The 20,122-nt window shown below is 37.9% G+C and overlaps 2 protein-coding genes across 17 annotated transcripts in view; one reads left to right on the top strand and one right to left on the bottom strand.

The window, feature by feature from the left end:
• LOC129239521 (A disintegrin and metalloproteinase with thrombospondin motifs 12) overlaps positions 1–8,351 on the top strand; it is a 33,132-nt gene extending 24,781 nt beyond the window's left edge. For all 11 annotated transcript variants that reach the window (XM_054875057.1, XM_054875055.1, XM_054875056.1 and 8 more), the window contains 10 exons: positions 42–155; positions 5,092–5,238; positions 5,306–5,561; positions 5,639–5,823; positions 5,883–6,010; positions 6,085–6,212; positions 6,278–6,370; positions 6,436–6,714; positions 7,355–7,535; positions 7,597–8,351. In XM_054875057.1, coding sequence (XP_054731032.1) covers positions 42–155; positions 5,092–5,238; positions 5,306–5,561; positions 5,639–5,823; positions 5,883–6,010; positions 6,085–6,212; positions 6,278–6,370; positions 6,436–6,714; positions 7,355–7,535; positions 7,597–7,925 — 1,840 coding nt within the window. In that variant the 3' untranslated portion in view covers positions 7,926–8,351. The remainder of the gene's footprint in view (positions 1–41; positions 156–5,091; positions 5,239–5,305; positions 5,562–5,638; positions 5,824–5,882; positions 6,011–6,084; positions 6,213–6,277; positions 6,371–6,435; positions 6,715–7,354; positions 7,536–7,596) is intronic.
• A 1,848-nt stretch (positions 8,352–10,199) lies between these two features.
• LOC129239520 (myogenesis-regulating glycosidase) overlaps positions 10,200–20,122 on the bottom strand; it is a 36,928-nt gene continuing 27,005 nt past the window's right edge. For 4 of the 6 annotated variants that reach the window (XM_054875044.1, XM_054875047.1, XM_054875046.1 and 1 more), the window contains 4 exons: positions 14,114–14,282; positions 13,937–14,032; positions 10,766–12,620; positions 10,200–10,700 (listed from right to left, as the gene is read on the bottom strand). In XM_054875044.1, coding sequence (XP_054731019.1) covers positions 10,564–10,700; positions 10,766–12,620; positions 13,937–14,032; positions 14,114–14,282 — 2,257 coding nt within the window. In that variant the 3' untranslated portion in view covers positions 10,200–10,563. Of the gene's footprint in view, positions 10,701–10,765; positions 12,621–13,936; positions 14,033–14,113; positions 14,283–15,502; positions 15,731–17,343; positions 17,486–20,122 lie in introns of those variants that run through there. The other 2 variants (XM_054875050.1, XM_054875049.1) reach the window with 2 other exon arrangements.

The raw sequence follows: 20,122 nt of genomic DNA, 5'->3' as shown, positions 1-20,122 counted from the left end.
TACTCTTTTGAGTTTTTACGAAAAATTTTATGTCTTTGCAGGACTCTGGGCTTGGCCAATGTGGGTGGCATGTGTAAACCGAAACAATCTTGTAGTGTCAACGAGGACAACGGTATCATGTTGTCACATACAATCGCACACGAACTGGGACACAAGTAAGTGTATGTTTGTTTTTATTTTAAGCACATTGTAATATGCCGCTCAGTATCCAATGTAAAGGGTCTTTCTTTGTAATCAAACACATGCCATTTTAGATTCTTTCAAGCTTCATTATATGTATTCAAATCACGGCTTTTAGTAATTATATGTGAAAAATTACATCATTTAAATGTCCACCATGAGCCAGCATCTACAGGCTGCCATACTAGAATTAAGATCTTTAAGGACTCGCTCACACATTATCGCATTGAGTTCAGCAATCTCGATCCGTATGTTATGTTTCAGCTCTGGATTAGTTGTTGGCTTATTCTATAGACTCTACTTTTCAAAAAATCCCACAAAAGGGAGTCTAGTGGAGTTTGGACCGCATGATATAGGTGGCCAGTTTAAGTCACAATCATGTGAATTCATTCGAGCAGGAAATGTAACACTTAATGGGCTGAAAAGTCCTGGGCTTTACGAAGAAATTACGTTTTGTTTTTTTTTTGTTCAAAATTAGATTTAGTCATCAACGTAATTTCCATCAAAAACAAAGCAATCATTCCAGCGCCACTCTAAGATTTCGGTACTATTTTTGTAGAATGATTTCGCTGGAAGCCAAACTTGGCGAATACAGTGGATGTGGAGCAATTCGAAATTCAATTCAAATAGTTTTGCCAATGTTTTGATTGACTTGTGACGTTGTCTTCATAAAATAAAACAGTGAGCAAACGCGGCACCCCCTTTGAACAGAGCTTTCTCATAGTCAAATATTTATGCAATATATAGTAGAGTCAACGCGTTCCTTTGATATCTTTACGATGTCAGCTAACTCAAGCAATTTCACTTTTCGATCAATCAAAACGATTTTGTGGATTTGTTTTGGTGTTATCGCCTCATTTGGATGTCCACTGCGTTGTGCATCATCGGTGTGTCTACGACCACCTTTGAAATCAGTAAACCATCGTTTTTGTTTGTTTCTGATGAAGCGGAGTCCCCATAACACTTTTCAAGCCATTGCTTCACCTGAATGATATTTATTCCATCAAGAAGCACGAAAAATTAAAATACGAAATTTTTTTAATCCATTGTTTTGAGAATAACAAAAGTAGTTTCACTCTTAGTGCAATAACTCCCAAATTAATGAATAGAAAATCACGAAATTTTAACAGCTGTGTTAGGCCCGGGACTTTTCAGCCCATGCGTTAGATGGCAATAATTCAATGCCTTCTCGTGTTGTGTAAGTTTTTCATCTAATTGGCTCCATCCTGTTGAAAATAAAGATCATCTATGTGAATTCCTTTAGAAATTCCAATTATTTCACCAGCCCAAAAACCACACCAAACAGTGCAATAATGTTTTTTGAATTACACGAGGCCTTACCTCTCCCCAGATGCGGCAGTTTTGTAGAGCTTTGAATTGTCGACTCATTCGGACGATTATTTCCAACAACGCAATATTTCGTTCTTAAAGATCGACCATTTCCATAATAAATATCAATAATTTTAACGCGTACCCTCAAGGAATTATTACCCACTAACATCTAGACGTCAGTTTTGAAAGACCCCTCCCATATATTCTTTAGCGCTTGTATTATATTTAATGCAGCGATCATTAAATCTCTCACTTATTTACAAAATATTTAAAATTTAAACCATTTACTTAAGACTGATGAGTAACTGCCAAATTAGAAAAACAGCTTAATCCGAGTTAAATCCCCAATTAAATGTTCAGATGTAAGTTTCTAACGTCAACAAATACGTTGGCTTAAAGCCAACTATATATACTACTTCTAGTGTTATCAATCTCGAGTTGTAATGTTTTTAAATACCGAAAATTCCGGGATCAGTTGCATTATAATTTATAAATTTTTTTCATGTTAAATAGTAGGGAAGTTTCTAACTAAAATATCATTATATATTATTGTCTTTTTGCTGGTCAATTGCCAATTCGAGAACATCGAAGTGCGAGTTGTTACGAGTAAATTTATAAAAATATTACCGACCCTCTTACTGTAGGCAACAGCGCTAACGTTACCCTCACGAATGGAGAGTAAATCTTGGTAAGCCGCCGAAATTAAAACGTTCAACCTCGCAGTTTCTGCTTTCATAACTTACTTTCCGCTTCTATGATGAGTTTCTTTAAGATGCGATTTCATCTTGAGAAATGAGAAAAAGTGGCATGTGGCGATGTCGGGGCTATAGGGTAGATGAGACAATGTTGGAATATCTTGCACAATGAATGAAGGGTTGTCGTGCTCGGCTAGTTCGGTACACACACAGAAAATGCATACCTATAGCCGCTCTGGGACGCCCACCTCGAATTGTTCCTTAGTCACGATTTAAACATTATCGATTTTATCTTCCGCTACTCACCATTCTCGAACCCCTGAGAGCAGGGTCGTACTCGAATATCCAGGTCTCACATCCAGTGAATACTCGACTCTGACGACACTTGGATTGTGAAACAACAAATCCTCACAGATCCTCCATTTTCACTGGTTCTCACGACGTCACTAAAAAGATCTCGGGATCAACAAGCGCCGCTGATATTGGCATAGCTAATAGTTTTCACTTGCTCACATTTGCCATATTGAATTGTTGTTCTATCTATGATACATAGCTAGGAAACTAATAGCATACACATACATATGTATATATCTGCATCTCTATTCAATAGGTTTGTACGCTTTTTGCAATTTTTTTCTTACAGTCTGTTTAATGTTTTTGCTTTTATGCATAACTAATGCCATATATAGTTTGTACATATGAATGTATGTATGTATGTTGAGCACTTTCAAGTGCCACACAGTCTACCGTGTTCTGACTGACTCAACACTGAATGACTTAATCACCAAACCGTGCGCTGCTATTCAGCGATTGTTGGACTACTTGTGGACTTGTGGCGTTGGGTATTATGTGATTGACAAAGTATATACTTAGAACGGGTACACGGAAAAGTTTTAGTTTTATAAGCATAGGAGAATAGTGTGTATGGTTAAATCAAATCATTGACGCAGTTGAATTTGCATTTTTTTATTGTGTTGAAACACACTCAGACTTGGCTAATTGTAGCAACACAGAAATGTAAGTATACCAGTTCGGGCTTCCTAACACAAACAATTTCATCGACCTTTGTTCAAACAGTGCTACAATTGTCCGACAAGAGGACATCTATTGATGAGTGATCATCGCTTAACTGCTCTATGGTTCTCTATGTCTAAAATTGAAGATGTTATGACTTAAACAAAGTTAGATATGTAAATAACTAATAGTGCCGTGCTGTAGCCAGGTTGTTATGTGACTACCACCCGGAAGTGCACAGGTTCGAAACTCCGGGAATAAAGTTTTTTCTAATAGCAGACAATGGCCAACCCCCGAGTGTAGTTCTGCCATGAAAAAAAATTCCTCATAAAAAGCGATCTGCCGTTCGGAGGCGGCCCAAAAGTGTAAGTCCTTCCATTTGTGGAAAATATCAAGACGCACATCCCCCCTTAGGAAGAGGAGCTCGGCCAAAAACAGTCTGTAAGCGTTTAATTAACAACATTAATGCATAGTCTCTCCACGGGAGGTAATGGAAAACCATTCAGTAGATTTTTGTCGTGGAAAAGCTTTTCACCTTCCATCCTTCAGAGTAGATTTACAACTGGGCAAATTGGGGAAGCAACGTTGCCTAAACGTCTTTTAAGGATGTATATGTTGGGCAATTATTATCAGGATATATAAAGGGTGATCAATTTAGAGGTATCGCTCGGATTTAAATAGAAATAAAACAACGAAAATTCAAATTGTGCAGAGCCATTCATGACATTTATTTTTGTAAAGATAATCCTTTCAAATGTTAACCTCAACTGCGTCGTAATTCGGCCATCCGTAAACACCAATTTTGAATGACTCGGTCGGTATCTCATGAATAACTTCAGTAATGTTGGCTTCCAATGCCTCAACCCAAGCTGGTTAATCAACAAAGTATTAGACTTTACATACCCCCACAAATAAAAGTCCAAAGGTGTGATATCACACGATCTTTGTGGTCAATCCGTCGGTCCAAGACGATAGATAAATTGCTCCCCGAAACAACGACGCAGTAAATCCATTGTTTCACGGGCTGTATGCCAAGTAGCGCTGAACACCATAAGTTGGCCTGAGCGCGCGGTGAACACTCTTCACAGAGCATCGGTTTTCGTAATAAAATTGTACGATTTGTAAAAGTTGTTGAGGTGTAAGTCTTTCCATGATGAAATTTCGATGAATACTGAAAAAAGTCATGCATTTACATAGTTTGTAAGTAGTCATGCGTGGTGTGTCAAAAACACCTCCAATCTGATCACCCTTTCGAGACAATGAAGCACATACATACTGCATGCATATTTTCAAGAGTGAGGGTGCTACGGTTGCTTAACTTACGAGGGCCGTTTGAAGGTCAGAGATACGGCACTACTGAATGAAGCGTATCGAGGTTATGTTTAGTTAGTAGCATCTCTTGGAAGAACACACGCCAAGTTTCAGCCAGGCCAAGGGCCTCAGCTCACGCCTCAGCAATTGTGGTCCCAAAAATAACGGAAATAGGGTTCCAACTTGCTTCACATCCCGCGTCTTCTCCAAATTTAGATTATATGTTTTTGTGAGGGATAATTTTTGTAGGCCTACTTGTAAAAATTAGAAATAACTATTAATAATTTTTGTGTTATCGAACACGACTAATGCTTTCACAAAAAATAAAGCTATAAAGTTTCTTAGAGGGCCGAGTTTAGCTACAGTTAGGTTTGGCAGAAGAATTTTGGTAGAATTATATTTATCTATATCTTGGAAGCAAAATTTTAAAAAATTCTACCTTTGTAAATAAAAAATATACTACTTATATATAGTTTCATCTTTGCCATACACAGTTCGTGATTTTACATAAATTCTTTTGTAACATAGCACTTTTCCGTTCCTTTTGTTTGTATCTTAGTTTCGGCATGTTTCACGATACAGCGAAAATCGGATGCCATCCTCGAATAGGGTCAATCGTTCACATAATGACTCCGACTTTTGGTGCTGACACCTTACAAGTTTGCTGGTCGAACTGTAGCCGCAAATATATTACACAATTCCTCGAGTAAGTGTCCAATTGACAGATTCTCTAACAATCCATTAATGCAATCAACTTTTTCATTGTCTCGCAGCCAAGGTCTCGGCAACTGTCTAGATGACACACCCACTCCTGTAAAGGAGTATGTTTACCCTGCTCTACCTCCGGGAGTGCTTTTCGATGCCGAACGACAATGCCGTTTGCAGTTCAATCTTACCGACTCCGACGTCAATGCGTCGTCGTGTACATCTATGACTGAAATCTGCTCAGCATTGTGGTGTAGAGTGAATGGCGAGTGTGTAACAAACATGCGGCCGACGGCACCGGGTACTAGTTGTGGTGATGGAAAGGTTGATTTTTAATGGCCAATATAGTAAAGTTACTATTTAGACAGTTATGATTTACGTGCGACTTTTGCATATTGCAGTGGTGCCAGAAAGGTGAATGTGTACCTCATGAGCAAGCTCATCCTGTCAATGGCAGTTGGGGTGAGTGGTCCGAGTGGAGTGAATGTTCGAGAGCTTGTGGTGGCGGCGTGTCTACACAGAAACGGGAGTGCAACAATCCGGTTCCGGCAAATGGGGGTCTCTTCTGCATCGGTGAAAGGAAAAGGTACACACACAATTACTTGGAATGACTTTCTAGATTATATGTCTCAATAATATTTGCAGGTATAAAATATGCAATCATGAACCGTGTCCATTGGGAGAAGTGAGTTTTCGTGCAAAACAATGTTCCAAGTATGACAATGTGTGCTATCAGGGAGCAACCTACAAATGGCTACCATTTTTCGATAAAAGTAAGTTACTAAGATGCAGAAAAATCCATACTCCCCTTTCCGCAATGCATAAATACTTAATTTGGGACTTCCAGAAAATCCCTGCAAATTGTTATGTACAGATGTCGACGATACGATCATAGCGAACTGGGGAGAAGTGGTGAAAGATGGGACGCCCTGCCGCGTTGGCACCAACGATATGTGCATCGATGGAATTTGCAAGGTGAGACTGTTGTAGTGTCTTTATTGTGGAACCAATTAAAACGTTACACTGAAATATTGTTTTAGAAAGTTGGATGTGATTGGGTTGTAGATTCTGATGTGCAAGAAGATCAGTGCGGAGTGTGCGGAGGCAATAATGATCAATGTAAGTCCGTGAAGGTAAGTAAAGATTGTAAACGATAATAAGTAATTGATGTATTACAATTTGGCAAGAAATGTTTCAGGAACAATTTGAGGAAAGTTTAAATGTAACCGATGGCTACGTGGACGTAGTCACTATTCCTGCTAAGGCCCGCCATATTATGATAAAGGAATCAAGAAGTTCTCATAATTTCCTCGCCATATCCCGGGCGAATAGCAGCTATTTTTACCTAAATGGTGATGGCCTTATATCAATGCCAGGAGAATTTAATATCGCAGGCACAGAGAGCTTATATGATCGGATAGATGAACAGGATAGCATCAAAATACCTCAACCAATTGAAGATGCTATAACGGTGCATGTGAGTTCCATATTGTATTTATTTTATTTGATAATATTTGTTTTAATTTTCTTCTACATTTTATTTTATTTTTTTGTCTGATTTTCTTTAATTTTTTTTATTTTACCGGTGAAATCTACCAAGATATTATTTGGCTTTATTTTTTATTTTTACTTTTTTAATTTTTTTTGTATATTCTTCATAGTGTTTTTCGAAGTATTACAAGGTGGCGAAAAATTAATCATCAATTTCGGTTTAAAATAACTGTTTTACAAAAAAAAAAATAAAAAAATTATTTTGAGTGATGGAAATCTTTATTTCGATCTTTATGCGCTCCATTGTTTGTCGTTTGGTATACTGCAGATGTCTGATTTACTAGGGGCAAATATGCTTGACGTACGACGCCATTTGCAAAAATTATTAATCGGATAGAGTGATTAATTTTGCGCCGCCTTGCATATCGTGTAAAGTTCGTATTTGCGATTTTTGAGCGTCTAATCCACTTCCTTAAAAAGTTATAATATATGTACTTTATATTTGATTATTTTGACTAAAAAAGTTTTTCTAGTTTTACTAAACTTTTTTTTCATAACCCACTTACACATGCAAGTGCATGTCCCCATGTGTTCATCGCAATAAATGAAAGTTTATCAATTGCCAGATAATAGTTCGCGGCGACGTACTGAATGCTGCAAGTATTCACTATGAATTTACTTTGCCTGCACTTAATAACACCAAAGGGAAAAAGTACTTTTGGAAGTTGGGTGACTGGACACAGTGCACCAGCAGCTGTGGCGGAGGAGTCCAATATCGGATAGCAACCTGCTATGAAGACGGTGAATGTAAGTAAAATACTGTTTCATGAGAGTGGCTGTGTTTGAATTTTTATACGATTCTGTAAAGTGACAAACGCTGGCGAGTTGTGTTGGACTTTTGCACAGAACAAACGACCGAAGCGACGCATACGAGCTTGTAATAGACACCAATGTCCAGAACACTGGTGGGCGGGTCCGTGGCAATACTGTCCAGTCACCTGCAAATGGTCAGAGGGAGTGTTGCCCGTGAGGCGGCGCACAGTCATGTGTCTCGATGAAAACGAAGTTGTGGTCCAAGACGACCGCTGCAATGATGCGCTTAAACCACCCGACATAGAACCCTGTAGTCATAATTTGCCTACATGTAAGGTAAACGAGAAAATGGATAATTTTATTTTGCGAGTGCAAAACCTCTAAATCGTTTGTTAAAAGGAAAATTCGTTTCCTTCTCCCAAACAAATGAAATGCGTAGATGATGTAATGTAGTTATTTATGCTGGTTTCTATTTATCAAACAATTGTACATATATTTTTAATAAATCGCTGTAATCTTAGTCAATAAGAACATTGTACTTAAATAATAGCGAAGCTAAGCCTACCTACAGCAATACTTTGCACAGAATCAAAATAGTATAAATTCCCATATATGTGTATGTATATTTACACGTGTGTGTACATTAAAGACATAAATTATTCCTACAATTTACAGTTTATTCTTACACTTACAATTGTTAGACTATATTTGTGTATGTACGTATTTTGCAAGCTTAGAGTTAAAACGAGTTCACTCCAATTTGTAAAGGGTATTTCAGCTGCCACACCATTAAAAATCTTTTCAACATGACACATCTAGAGGTTTGTTGTTTTAAAATAAAGTGACACGGCTACTGGTAGAATCCGTCAAACAGTCGATTCATAAATGACTAAATTCGATATCCGAGTTGAAGGTTGTTCAGCAACACTTTGCGCTACAGCAACACTATTCTCTATAGAATTTGCGTTATGTTGTGCTTAAAGAGCGACCATTTTCAAATAAGATTCAATAATTACCCTCGAGGAATTATTCACTACTTACATCTTGGCGCCACTTTTGAAAGACCCTTTATTAAAAATAATACATCGTTTGCATTGAAATATATTTCACAACTTCGCTTCTTTAAAAAGTGATTGAGCCTTGTGGCTCGGAAACTCTAGGGAAGGAGGCGTGCTCTGCATAAAAATTTGCGGTCCATGACGCACAAGTAATATACAGGACAGTTCAAAAAATAAAAATATATATGTAAAGGGTTTTCCAATAACAGGTGTTACATAACAGGCGATTCCTCTATCGGGAGATGATTAATGATTTTTTATGGCCGAATTGGATGGTATCGATCTGGACAACGTTTATTTTCAACAAGACGGCGCTACGTTTCTCACAAGCAACGAAACCATTGATCTTTTACGGGAAAAGCTTCCGGACTGTGTTATCTCTCGAAGAGGTGATCACAATTGGACACCGAGATTTTGTGATTTAAAACCTTGTGACTTTGTTTTTTTGGGGCCACGTGTAAGAGCAGGTCTACGCCAAGAGCCCATGGTCGATTCAAGACCTCAAAGATGGAAATCGTGGACATAGGGCAGCCACTTTCCAATTCTGTTATGGAAATTTTCATGAAAAGGATATTGGCCTGTAAGTGTAGTCGTGGTGGTCATTTGCCTGATGTTATTTTCCGCTATTAACGGCATACCTTCCTCTTTATAATGAAATAAACATCCGATCATATATATTAAAAAATAGTATTTTTCTTAGAATATCAAAATAACACCTCTTATTTGAAAACCCTATATATATCTGTTCATATACATATATCATTGGAGCGTCATCCTTTTTAGTTGTTGGGCCGAGCTTCTCCGTGGATTTACGACGTACATTGCTATCTAGTATCGGGTGTTTTTTTAGCTGCATGAGAACTGTCGATATCGATAACTATGGTTTGACATCTGAGAATCTGAGCAAACTGTGTTGACATTTCTGTTCAGTAAGGCTTGACAAGTCACCATGGATCGTTTAATGCTTTAATGCTACCAAATTATAAATCGTGGAAATTTACTTTAAAACAAATAAATCTGTTTGCGAAGTCAGTAAAGCCAAGTCGACACCGAAATGTAAATTCTTCGTCGTTCCCAACTTGTTGATCTTTGCCCATCGACTAAGCGGAAAATTTTACAAGGATCTTGGCTTATATATATATATATATAATTGACGCTTAAACCCGTTATTTGGTGTTTAGCCAAGCTACTCCTCCTATTTGTGGTGTGCGTCTAAATGTTTTTCCACAAATCTAGCGACCTACAGCTTTAAACCGACTCCGAACGGTAGATATTTTTTATGACGAGTTTTTTCGTGGCAGAAAAATACTCGGAGGTTTGTCATTGTCTGTCGAAGGGCGACTCCTTTTAAAAAAAGGCTTACCTGCCTATAAAATACAGCAAGAATTGAACCCAAATGAACATCGTTTTCGTCGAATTTTTGCTGATAGGGCTTATTTAGATTTGTAATTCAGATTTATTGGAAAAAGTAGTCAATTGGAGCGATTGGACTGATCGAATGGACAATGTAACTCGTAGCCGCGGCGAACGTATGCCGGAAATCATATTTAAAAAATAAATATCATGAAATTATCTACCAGACTATAATAAGAAAAATTCATTCCAACAATATTTCTGGTTTGTTTTATCATTTGAAGTTCTCAAGCTCTTAAAAAGCACCCGATATATCTACATAACTCTCAGAATAAAGCCCATTATATTTCAGTTCAAGAAGTTAGGAAGAACTACTGATTTTCTAGTTTTTAACAATGACAAATTTGGGAAGAAATGAACTTAACATCACTTCACACTAAGCTAACGGTATGTGTTTCAGTTATAATAATTATTTACTTTGGGTGGTTGTATGTAAGTATGTAAGTATGTATAGTAATTGTATTGTTAATTACATATCTAATTGTTAATAAAACTCCACATCACATGCGGGAGCAATGCTTTGGGAAGCGTTCGCAGTGATGTGTCCACCACTAAAATCTTGTGTTGTCCGGCATTTTGATAAAATGCGCAATTTTGTCTTTGGTCACTTTGTAATTGTGCATCCAGCGGCTGCCTTTCCGTAGAGAGCCATCTATGCCATCTTTCCATACGCCTTGTGGTAAGTAAACTATCGGTTAAAATAATGGATTAACAACATTTGGAATAAATTTAATGAAATATTATTAATAATACCTTCCCGTTCCTCCGAATTACTTTCCAAAATCGGTGCTACTATCAATTCTTCGCCCACTGAAAATTCATCGTTAACAACTAAACAAGCCGGATCATGAGGATCTAACATCCAAAGGGGTCGTACTAATGGCAGACCTTCGTTCATTGACTCGCTTAAATATTTTTTCAATATAGGTATTACAATTTTCTGTCGTATAGCCATTAACTCCTTAGCTTGGTCGGTTATGTAATCACTTTTATATTCAGACGGTAGATGACTAAATTGCATAGACGGCATAAAGGTCATCAATTGCATCCAGCGTAAGAAAAGGTTCTGTTCGGCAAGTTCCGGCTGACCTAGCGAGTAAAAAGATACCATCTTTTTCAGTGTCCGGTTAACGTAATAGTCGCCTCCAATAGCGCCTGGTAGCACGAAGGGATACCCATTGACACCATAGTTTAAAACAATCGTCAGCAATTCGCGTAATCCCTCCCAGGAAGAATTTATCGGAGGAGTACTTAGGAAAGCGGGTGGTTTTGGCACAACACTTGCGCTGGAGACACCAATAAAACCAACACTTTCCATGCTGCTAGTGAAGATTTTTGAATACATGTCGGGGTTATCAAGAGTCATTCGGCATTGATAGTAATGCGGTAAATTGTAGCCCGTGCCCAGGTCTAGATAAAAACTGTCCACTTGATAGTCCTCCTTCAACTTTTCCAGCCGCTCCCTTAACCATGGTATAGAAGCATTGTTCGTAATGTCCAATACGCCGGCACTTGATGAGCTTTTGTAGCGTGTAAGGGCCGGAATGCTGCGCTCCGAATGTCGTTCGTAGATGAGTAATTTGTTTTTGACGGCATCTTTGAAGTTTGGGCTATCCGTGCTGATGAATGGTTGTATTGTAAAAACAACTTTGAAACCTCGCCGGTGCAGTACTTCAATGGTGTCTTTTAGAGTGGGAAATCGCTCTTGATCAACAACGAAATCACCGATGTTTTTCTGCCAAAATTCATTTACTAAAATATGTCCTAATCTCATGAAACCCATTGCGATTACATCTTCCGAGTAGTTGTATATGGTTGTTTCGTTTATCGATGCCACCTCGCTTTGGAACGGTATTTTCCAGACTGGCTCCTCTATTAACGTGTGTAAGGTGTAAATATCAGACTCTTTCAGCCCATCCCACAGGCTCTGTTGGGTCATAAGCATATGAAGGCTGCGCATGTCTTCGGTAGTGCAAATTTTATACGACAGCTCTGGATACTCTGTTAGGTGGTTGACGAATGTGAAATTATCGTTGCGTGCTCGTAGACAAAATCTATTCTCCGTTTGGTTGACAGAAATGTGCAATGGGGTATGATCGTCGACCTGCATTGCCACACCGATTGAATTGATGAAATAGCGTTTTACCCCGTTGCCAAACTGATGAACTTTTGCGTCACCACTACCAAATGGTGCATAATCAAAGTTTGCCGAACTTAGGGACCATTCCATGCCCTTGGTAAAACCACCGCCAAACCAAAGCCCGTTATCGCGCTTCAACTCATAGCAATCCGTTGGATAAATGCCCGAACCAAGTGCTTGCCACTGTATATTATAGCAACGGAATACATTCATGTTTTGAAAACTCATGTACAGTCGAGCTATGCCGTTCCATTCCAGACAAACGCTGCCATCATTTTTCCGCTGGTCTTCCAGGCAATAAAATGGGATGCTGTCCGAACTAATGGAGATACCCAACTTTCCTTTTATCATTTCCTTGTCTTCGTGACTTAAAATACTGAAAGTACGGTCCAGTGAACTGAATTTGATCTTTTCAAAATACGACCGCGTTAAGATCTCTCGATGATACGTGATGTAGGCATATCCAATCTACAAAGAAGTGCAGGTCAATTAAAATATATTAAGCAAGATGAGAGCTATCTTCGACCATGCCGTAGACTTAATAACTTTCAGGAATAAGAGAATATAACTCTATTTAGACTAACAAACTCGAATTTTCCAAAATATTTCCTATTACCAAGAAAATATTATGTCTATAGCCTGATAAATCCAACAGCTTCGGATAGACATTATCACTTGACTTAGCCCTTTGTCCAGACCATTTAATTACATATTGAAATTAAAATTTGGAAAAGGCGAGACAAGAAGCACAGAGAGAATGGTAACTCCTAAAACACTCAGGCTAAAACGCCCATTGTACTCGAAGCTCTAGAAAGTATAAGGGTTGATCGTGAAGCAGGAAAGGAGAGAAGTGAAAGAGAGAAAGAGATAGGATAGAATAAAGACACAGAGGTAGCTAAACCTGTGAGAATTTTGCGGATTCTTTGGCAAATCTGAAAATATCCGCCAGTTTGAGGGAACGAATTTTACTCATAGCAAAAGCGAAACACTGACAGAAAAAATGCTCAGTGCTATTCGGCTCCTCTAAGCAAGACGGGTCCTTAATGATTCCAGTGGTGGTCATGACCACCATGGGTTATGTCCTGTAATAATACCGATCATCAACCGAATGGTACCGAGTTCTAGAAGAATGTTCGACCGTTTTCTGTTCGGGCTTGTTAAAAAACACTTTGCAGTTCTGCAGCGTTCTAGACCGGATCATTGCTTTTGATATAACTTACATACATAATCGCTGATCCAATTCGTGATTCCTGTAAACCAATTTCCGATTATTGGCTCTAGCTCCTGTGAGGAAACCGCTGATCCGCAGTTGACCAATTCATCGGCAATTTTCTCATTATTTAGTACTCACAGGCTGATATGCAAATATCGCTTGTTCAAGATATTACAGACATCGCTAAAATTTATTTCAATAAAAGAAGTTGGACACCCCGCGTCATTTTTTGAGTTACTCGTACAGGTTACTCGTAACCTATTATCAAAATGGTGAGTGAGTAGGTTCGAGAATATCGTTATTTGGCAATATGGCGATTTGAATTGGTCAACAAGGCCATGCGATTTGACGAAATTCGAAGATGAAATTGAGTCAGTGCGCTGCCAAACTGTCAGGAAAAATTTCAGCGAATGAACCAATACGAATACTCCGTATTACAATAACCACAGCAGGTCTCTTCAAATAAACCCTGCGGATCTTTTCATATTTTAAAATATGAGGCCTTCATGGGGCACTCTTTAAAAAATTATACCGAGACAAACACGTATTGTTTATAACGGTACACTCTTACCAGGAAGACGATGATAAAAAATAGTATCGTGACGAAAATCTTGATTTTGTAGTCCTTAGTTTCGCGTTTCTTTTTCCGTATCATTTGGGGGAATGCCTTGAATAATAAAGATAATTAATTAGTTGATGCGTATTTGAAAACATAAAGTAAAATAAAGAGACTTTAGCAACTACTTACATTCATTTTTTCTCGCAGTAAACTCGCTAATGAATTGATGCTTGTTATCGATGCCTGGTTGCTAGCCAAGCTGTGGGTATCGAAGTCACTGGCAATCATCTCTTTGCTATTGAGGCGTAGTGCGGGTAGAGGTGCAATCGAGGCCCGGCGACGACTTCGAAATGGATCACTGCATTGAAGATGTATTGCTTAGTAACGTGAATTCAACGATACATTCAGAAATACAGATTTATAATAATAATTATATAAAATTTAAGAGCTGGAAGGGCCTTTTGCTTTTAAAACTTTGTGTTAAGTATTTAAAACTGATATTTTACATTCCTTGTCGATCACAACGGTTGAGTTTGGTTTATAATTCTACTGCCTCGGGTTAACATTCTGTGCGAGCTGATAGGTAAAGGTACCGGGGGGAAATTTTAATAGAAATTTTAAAGCTTTTCAAATTATTTTATTTTCATCGTTCCTGCGGAGTATTTCATAACAATAACAAGTGTATGTATATATTTATTATATCTCTATGCGAGAGTAGAAAGGATGTCCTAAAGCAATCGTAATGCTAAGCAAAAGGGGATTATTCCATAAGAATATTCGGCGTTAACAAAATCAACCTAAAACAGGAAACCAAAAAATGGATCCAAATAAAAACCAGGGAATACTGGAATGGCGCAAACGGCCTTAATCACCCCAAAAAGTTCCTGAACTTTAATAGCAACAGAGTAAAATCTGCTCTAACCCTATATAAAAAGGACCTTAGATTACTCTGTGGAGTACTTACAGGCCACTTTGCCTGCAATACACATTTCAATACAATAGGACTCTCTAGCACTTGTTTATGCAGGTTCTGCTGTAATGAAGAGGAGTCCATGGAACACTTGCTCACCAATTGTGAAGTATCAAGTCAGAGGAGACACAGAATCCTTTGCTTGTACCTACATACTAGAGTATGCAGACTTGAAAATGCTTTCTTCTAAAGAACTGGTTCGATTCCTCGCAATACGAAATAATTAAAATTAAGCACTTACGGGCGCACAATAGATCAATCTGGTCGCTGTGCATAAAGGCCTTAGTTAAATTCTTTTATAACAAAAACCCGAAAAAATGTAATTGCAAACCAAATCTGAGGCATCGGTTCTTCCATTTGGAATTCAATAACTGAATCTGTCGAGCCTGTGATCGGTAAGAATAACTACAAAGGGGTAATACACGATTACTTTATTTCCCTATTATGAATGTGCATATCTGCCTCTCTAATGTCTACCATTAATTCTGATCTTGTACAGCCTGTGTCAGAAAAAAATAACCGCGATTATTCATGAAGTATAAAAGATATATGTATATTTAAAAAAATTTTTACATAAAAGTATGTACGAAACTACGAGTCGCAATTACTCAATAAGCTGTGTGATCTCCATCGTTGTCGAGTATAGTCTTGCATCTTCTCGACATGCTTGGAAGCTTTTCTGTGACAAAGAGGACCAGATTTTGCGAACTTCACGCACGAGTTGCTTTAATTCGTGTGTTCATAATTCCCAACACATTTTAACTGGGGAAGGTCCATTACTGTGACGCCATTTTCTTGTTTCCACAAAAATTCCACCTCGAAACGATTCGCGTACTTCTTCCGCTAATAATAATAATAAAGCTATTTTATTGGGTTCGTAAATGCATCATAATCGAAGTGGTTTTCTTTTCAATTGCCCAAATCTTAAAACTTTACTTTAAAAATTTCTTACGTTCCGCGAAATAGAAACCGAAACTTTCAGTGATTGGGTTCTGAGAATCGGCTGTTGTCAAGCGATATAAGGGGAAGATATACGCGTTTTTTTTAATTTCACGTTTTTACTGTTTTCACTTTGCCAACCCCTACATCTTTGAGTATGTAGATATGTAAGTGTGCAGAGTGAAGGTACCAGTTTTTACACTACTGTAAACATACGGTGGCCGCCGTAGCCGAATGGGTTGGTGCGTGATTACCATTCGGAATTCGCAGAGAGGTCGTTGGTTCGAATCTCGGTGAAAGCAAAATTAATAAAAAAAAAACATTTTTCTAATAGCGGTCGCCCCTCGGCAGGCAATGGCAAACCTCTGAGTGTATTTCTGCCATGAAAAAGCTCCTCATAAAAATATCTGCCGTTCGGAGTCGGCTTGAAACTGTAGGTCCCTCCATTTGTGGAACAACATCAAGACGCACACCACAAATAGGAGGAGGAGCTCGGCCAAACACCTAACAGAAGTGTACGCGCCAATTATTTATTTTTTTTTTTTACATACATTTGTGTCACAGAAATTAAAATTTAGATTTTTGTATTTCTGGTAGATAAGATGTGAAGTTATAAAACCAAATATTACATTTATTACAAGCTCAAAACAAGTTATGGAAAAATGTTAAAAAATAAAAACAGCTCAGACGTCAATTACAATTATTTAAGTAAATAATACATTGAAATCAATTTGGTCGGCGATCTTATTTCACTGCGACAGATTTTGCCCACGCAGTATAAATAGTTATATACTCATACATATGTATGTGTTGTACAATAGTATGTACAAATGCATGTATAATGAACGTATATGAATATTAATTATATTAAAAATTTACAGTAGCAATCGGCAATCAGCTATTAATTCTAACTGAATTAAGGCCATACTCGCTACTTGTACACTCGTATGTGAATCATCGTTCTTTATTGACACTAGCAGACCTCTCAGCGTATTGTAGGACCCTCTCATGATCTCTCACACGAACCACTCGGACAATGATTTCTATATACCTCATATTAATTAGCATAGCTGTTTGATGTAGGCGTTTGCACAGCAAATCTTGCGAACAAAACGAAAGGGATGGAGAGTCGCTGGCTTCTGTATGCGGCCATGAAAAATGGAGAAAAACAGCCACCTGTGGCTCAGTTTGATACTGAGGATGAGCTTCACTCTTTCATTCATAATACTTCGTCTTTACCGTTTTATTTTTACTATTTAACTAATAATAACAAATACATGTACATATGTATGTGCCAGCACATACATATCTCTTTGGAGCAAATCAATTCTAAAATTGTAAATGTGTATGTACTTATTTGAAGTATGTTTAAACACAAGTTGCGTACAAGCCGGTTTTTAAACGGTTAAACTTATTTCTCGATCGTTTCTTTGCATTAAATATTCCTCTCCACAATGAATATATTAATATTTCATATTCAATTAGTAATAAATAAATGCAAATTATATACCTGTTTAATATTTCGCGCTTTATCAGATAACTGGGGCGGAGATTTATGTATGCTCTTATCGCTTGTGAATTCAGCCGCGCACTGAATGTCGGTATCTCCGAAGAATATATTCTCTACATCGTGGGTATCTCCTCTAAATAAGATAAATGCTCTGCCTTAGTGGGTACAGATTATTTCTTACTATATAAAGATAGCAACTTTTGTTAATTCACTTGCATTCAAAAGTACTCCTAAAGCCAAAAGTACGCTCAAATTCTCGTGATTTATTGTAATTTCAGCATGAGTGCATACATACACGTTACGTATATGAGTATGTACCCAGCAGGGAAAATCTGAACTAGTGAAACATATTTTTGGCTCAAAACTACTGCGAATTTGTCAATTGCGAACTCCTTCGCTACTCTTGTTTTGAATAGCGAAAGCGATATCTGCCTTTCAAGTGGAACAGTGTCAAAGATGAGAACCAAAAGTAAACGAACGCTCCTCTCTCACATTACGGCGTTTTATACATAGTTTTAGGTTTTAGGAGTGCAATAAATGTTTGATTCTTAAAGGTATACTTAATTTTTCGAGTTTAACCCCGATTCTGAATTATCGACACTTCCTAAAACAACGTCTTGTAAAACTCATTAGTTGTTTCAGAAAAAAGGAAGGTGAAGTACTCAGTAGTGATATTAATTTCAACAGAAGCACAGCAGGTGGGTGTGAGTGGTCTTTTCTGCAGGGCATATACATATATATATATATATACCATATATATGTACAAATACATATGTATGCATGTAAGACTGTACCTTCAAGTCAGGGGTCACCATCATCAGCGAACGTACCACTCGTCACTGAAAAATGCATATTTCGTTCTACGACATATATGTATGAACGAGGAATATATAAGGAATTTTAATAAACTCAACACCACCCAAAAAGATGTCATGGTGGAGTATACGACAAAATACTGAAATTTTGGATTTAAGTTTTCAGTGGAAAATTTTTGAGTTTATAATTTGTTTTAGATATTATTTAATTTAATTTTTTATTATTTAGTATTAAAGTATTTATAACTGACGAAACATTTTATGCGAGAAAAATTCCATAAGTGCTAGTCTTTTTATTTCACTTTGGGTATGGTACAAAGGCTTTCCATTTGATTTAAAAAATATTTTAAAAACTATTTACAAGAATGCACATATACATACAATATGTGTACACATATTTTCAGTTTCTTGAAAAATTCAATAAGGAATATCTTATTTGATCTCTTGTTATTTGGCCGTTTCAGGAATTTGAGTTAGAATCACTAACCATTTACATATTTACGCCGTGTTTGGGAGTGCCAAAGGATTGCTCTTTTCTGTTAGCTGCTTCCGCACTGGTTTTCCATCTTCATATATAGAAGCAAAGCCGGATCAATAGTTATACTGGGTTGGCCATATTAAACTGACCCATTGAGTAACCCTATAACTTTTTACTGTAATTTCAGATCAGCTAATGACATACCGCGTTGGAAGCGTCAGTCGAAGGAGATTTATACCATGAAACAGTACACCCCAATAGAACACGCTGAAATTGTTCAGCTGTACATTCAAAATTCCTTGTCGATTGTAAAAACGCAACGTGCGTGGAGAAAAAAAAAATAAAGTGAAAAGTGCGCCGTCAAAGAACGCAATCAAGCAAATGCACAAAAGATTTTTGTCTTCCGGCACTGTGGCTAATACCCGACGTCCAAATAAAAAGCGGCCAAGACGATCTAACGAAAATATCGCGGCCGTACGAGCCAGTATCGAGTCATCGCCGCGAACGTCAGGTAATCGTCGTTCTGCTCAGTTGGACATCCCTCGGACCACTCTACGACGTATCATTCGTTTGGATTTGGGGATATTCCCGTACAAAATACAACTAAATCAACAACTGTTGCCGGCCGATAAGCCTCGTCGCTTGGAATATGCCAATTTTGTCGTCCGAATGGCCCAAACTGATGAGGATTTTTGGCATCAAATCATTATGAGTGATGAGGCCCATTTTTCCTTGAACGGAACCGTAAATAAGCAAAATTGCCGTTTCTACGCCAGTGAAAACCCTCAAATTATTGAAGAGGTACCTCTCCATGACCAAAAAGTTACAGTCTGGTGTGGCATTTGCGCTGATATGGTCATTGGGCCGTTCTTCTTTGAAAATGGTCAACACCAACCATTGACCGTCAATCAAGAGCGTTATCGGGCCATGATAACCGATTTTGTGATGCCGATTGTTCGTGAAAATGGTATGGAGCACTTCTGGTTTCAGCAAGATGGCGCACCACCACACACAGCACGAGCCACCGTCAACTTATTGAAGACTTTGTTCCCTGGCCGTTTGATATCAAAAAGCGGCGATTTTGACTGGCCGCCACGATCACCGGATTTGACGCCACCGGACTTTTTTCTTTGGGGCTATTTGAAATCTAAGGTTTACGTCAACAAGCCAAAGACACTAGGCGCACTTAAGGCCAATATCCGACGGGAAATAGCCGCCATATCGGCCGAGACGCTGGCCAAAACTATGGAAAACGCCGAAAAACGGGCACATTACGGTATACGAGCTAAGTTTTTCACAATGAAACACAAAAAAATGTTTCTTTTTCCATATTTTTTTAATAATCACATGGGTCAGTTTAATATGGCCAACCCTGTATTTGAGTTGTATTAACTAAATTTTACAACAGTTTTGACATTGTCGTCATTGTGACCTAAAAATTCGATCCAAAGCATTGTGGAATTTGAAAACTATTGTGAAGTGAAAA

Source organism: Anastrepha obliqua, chromosome 2 (genome assembly GCF_027943255.1).
Source record: "Anastrepha obliqua isolate idAnaObli1 chromosome 2, idAnaObli1_1.0, whole genome shotgun sequence".
Lineage (NCBI taxonomy): Eukaryota > Metazoa > Arthropoda > Insecta > Diptera > Tephritidae > Anastrepha > Anastrepha obliqua.
This window is presented reverse-complemented; position numbering and strand designations above follow the sequence as displayed.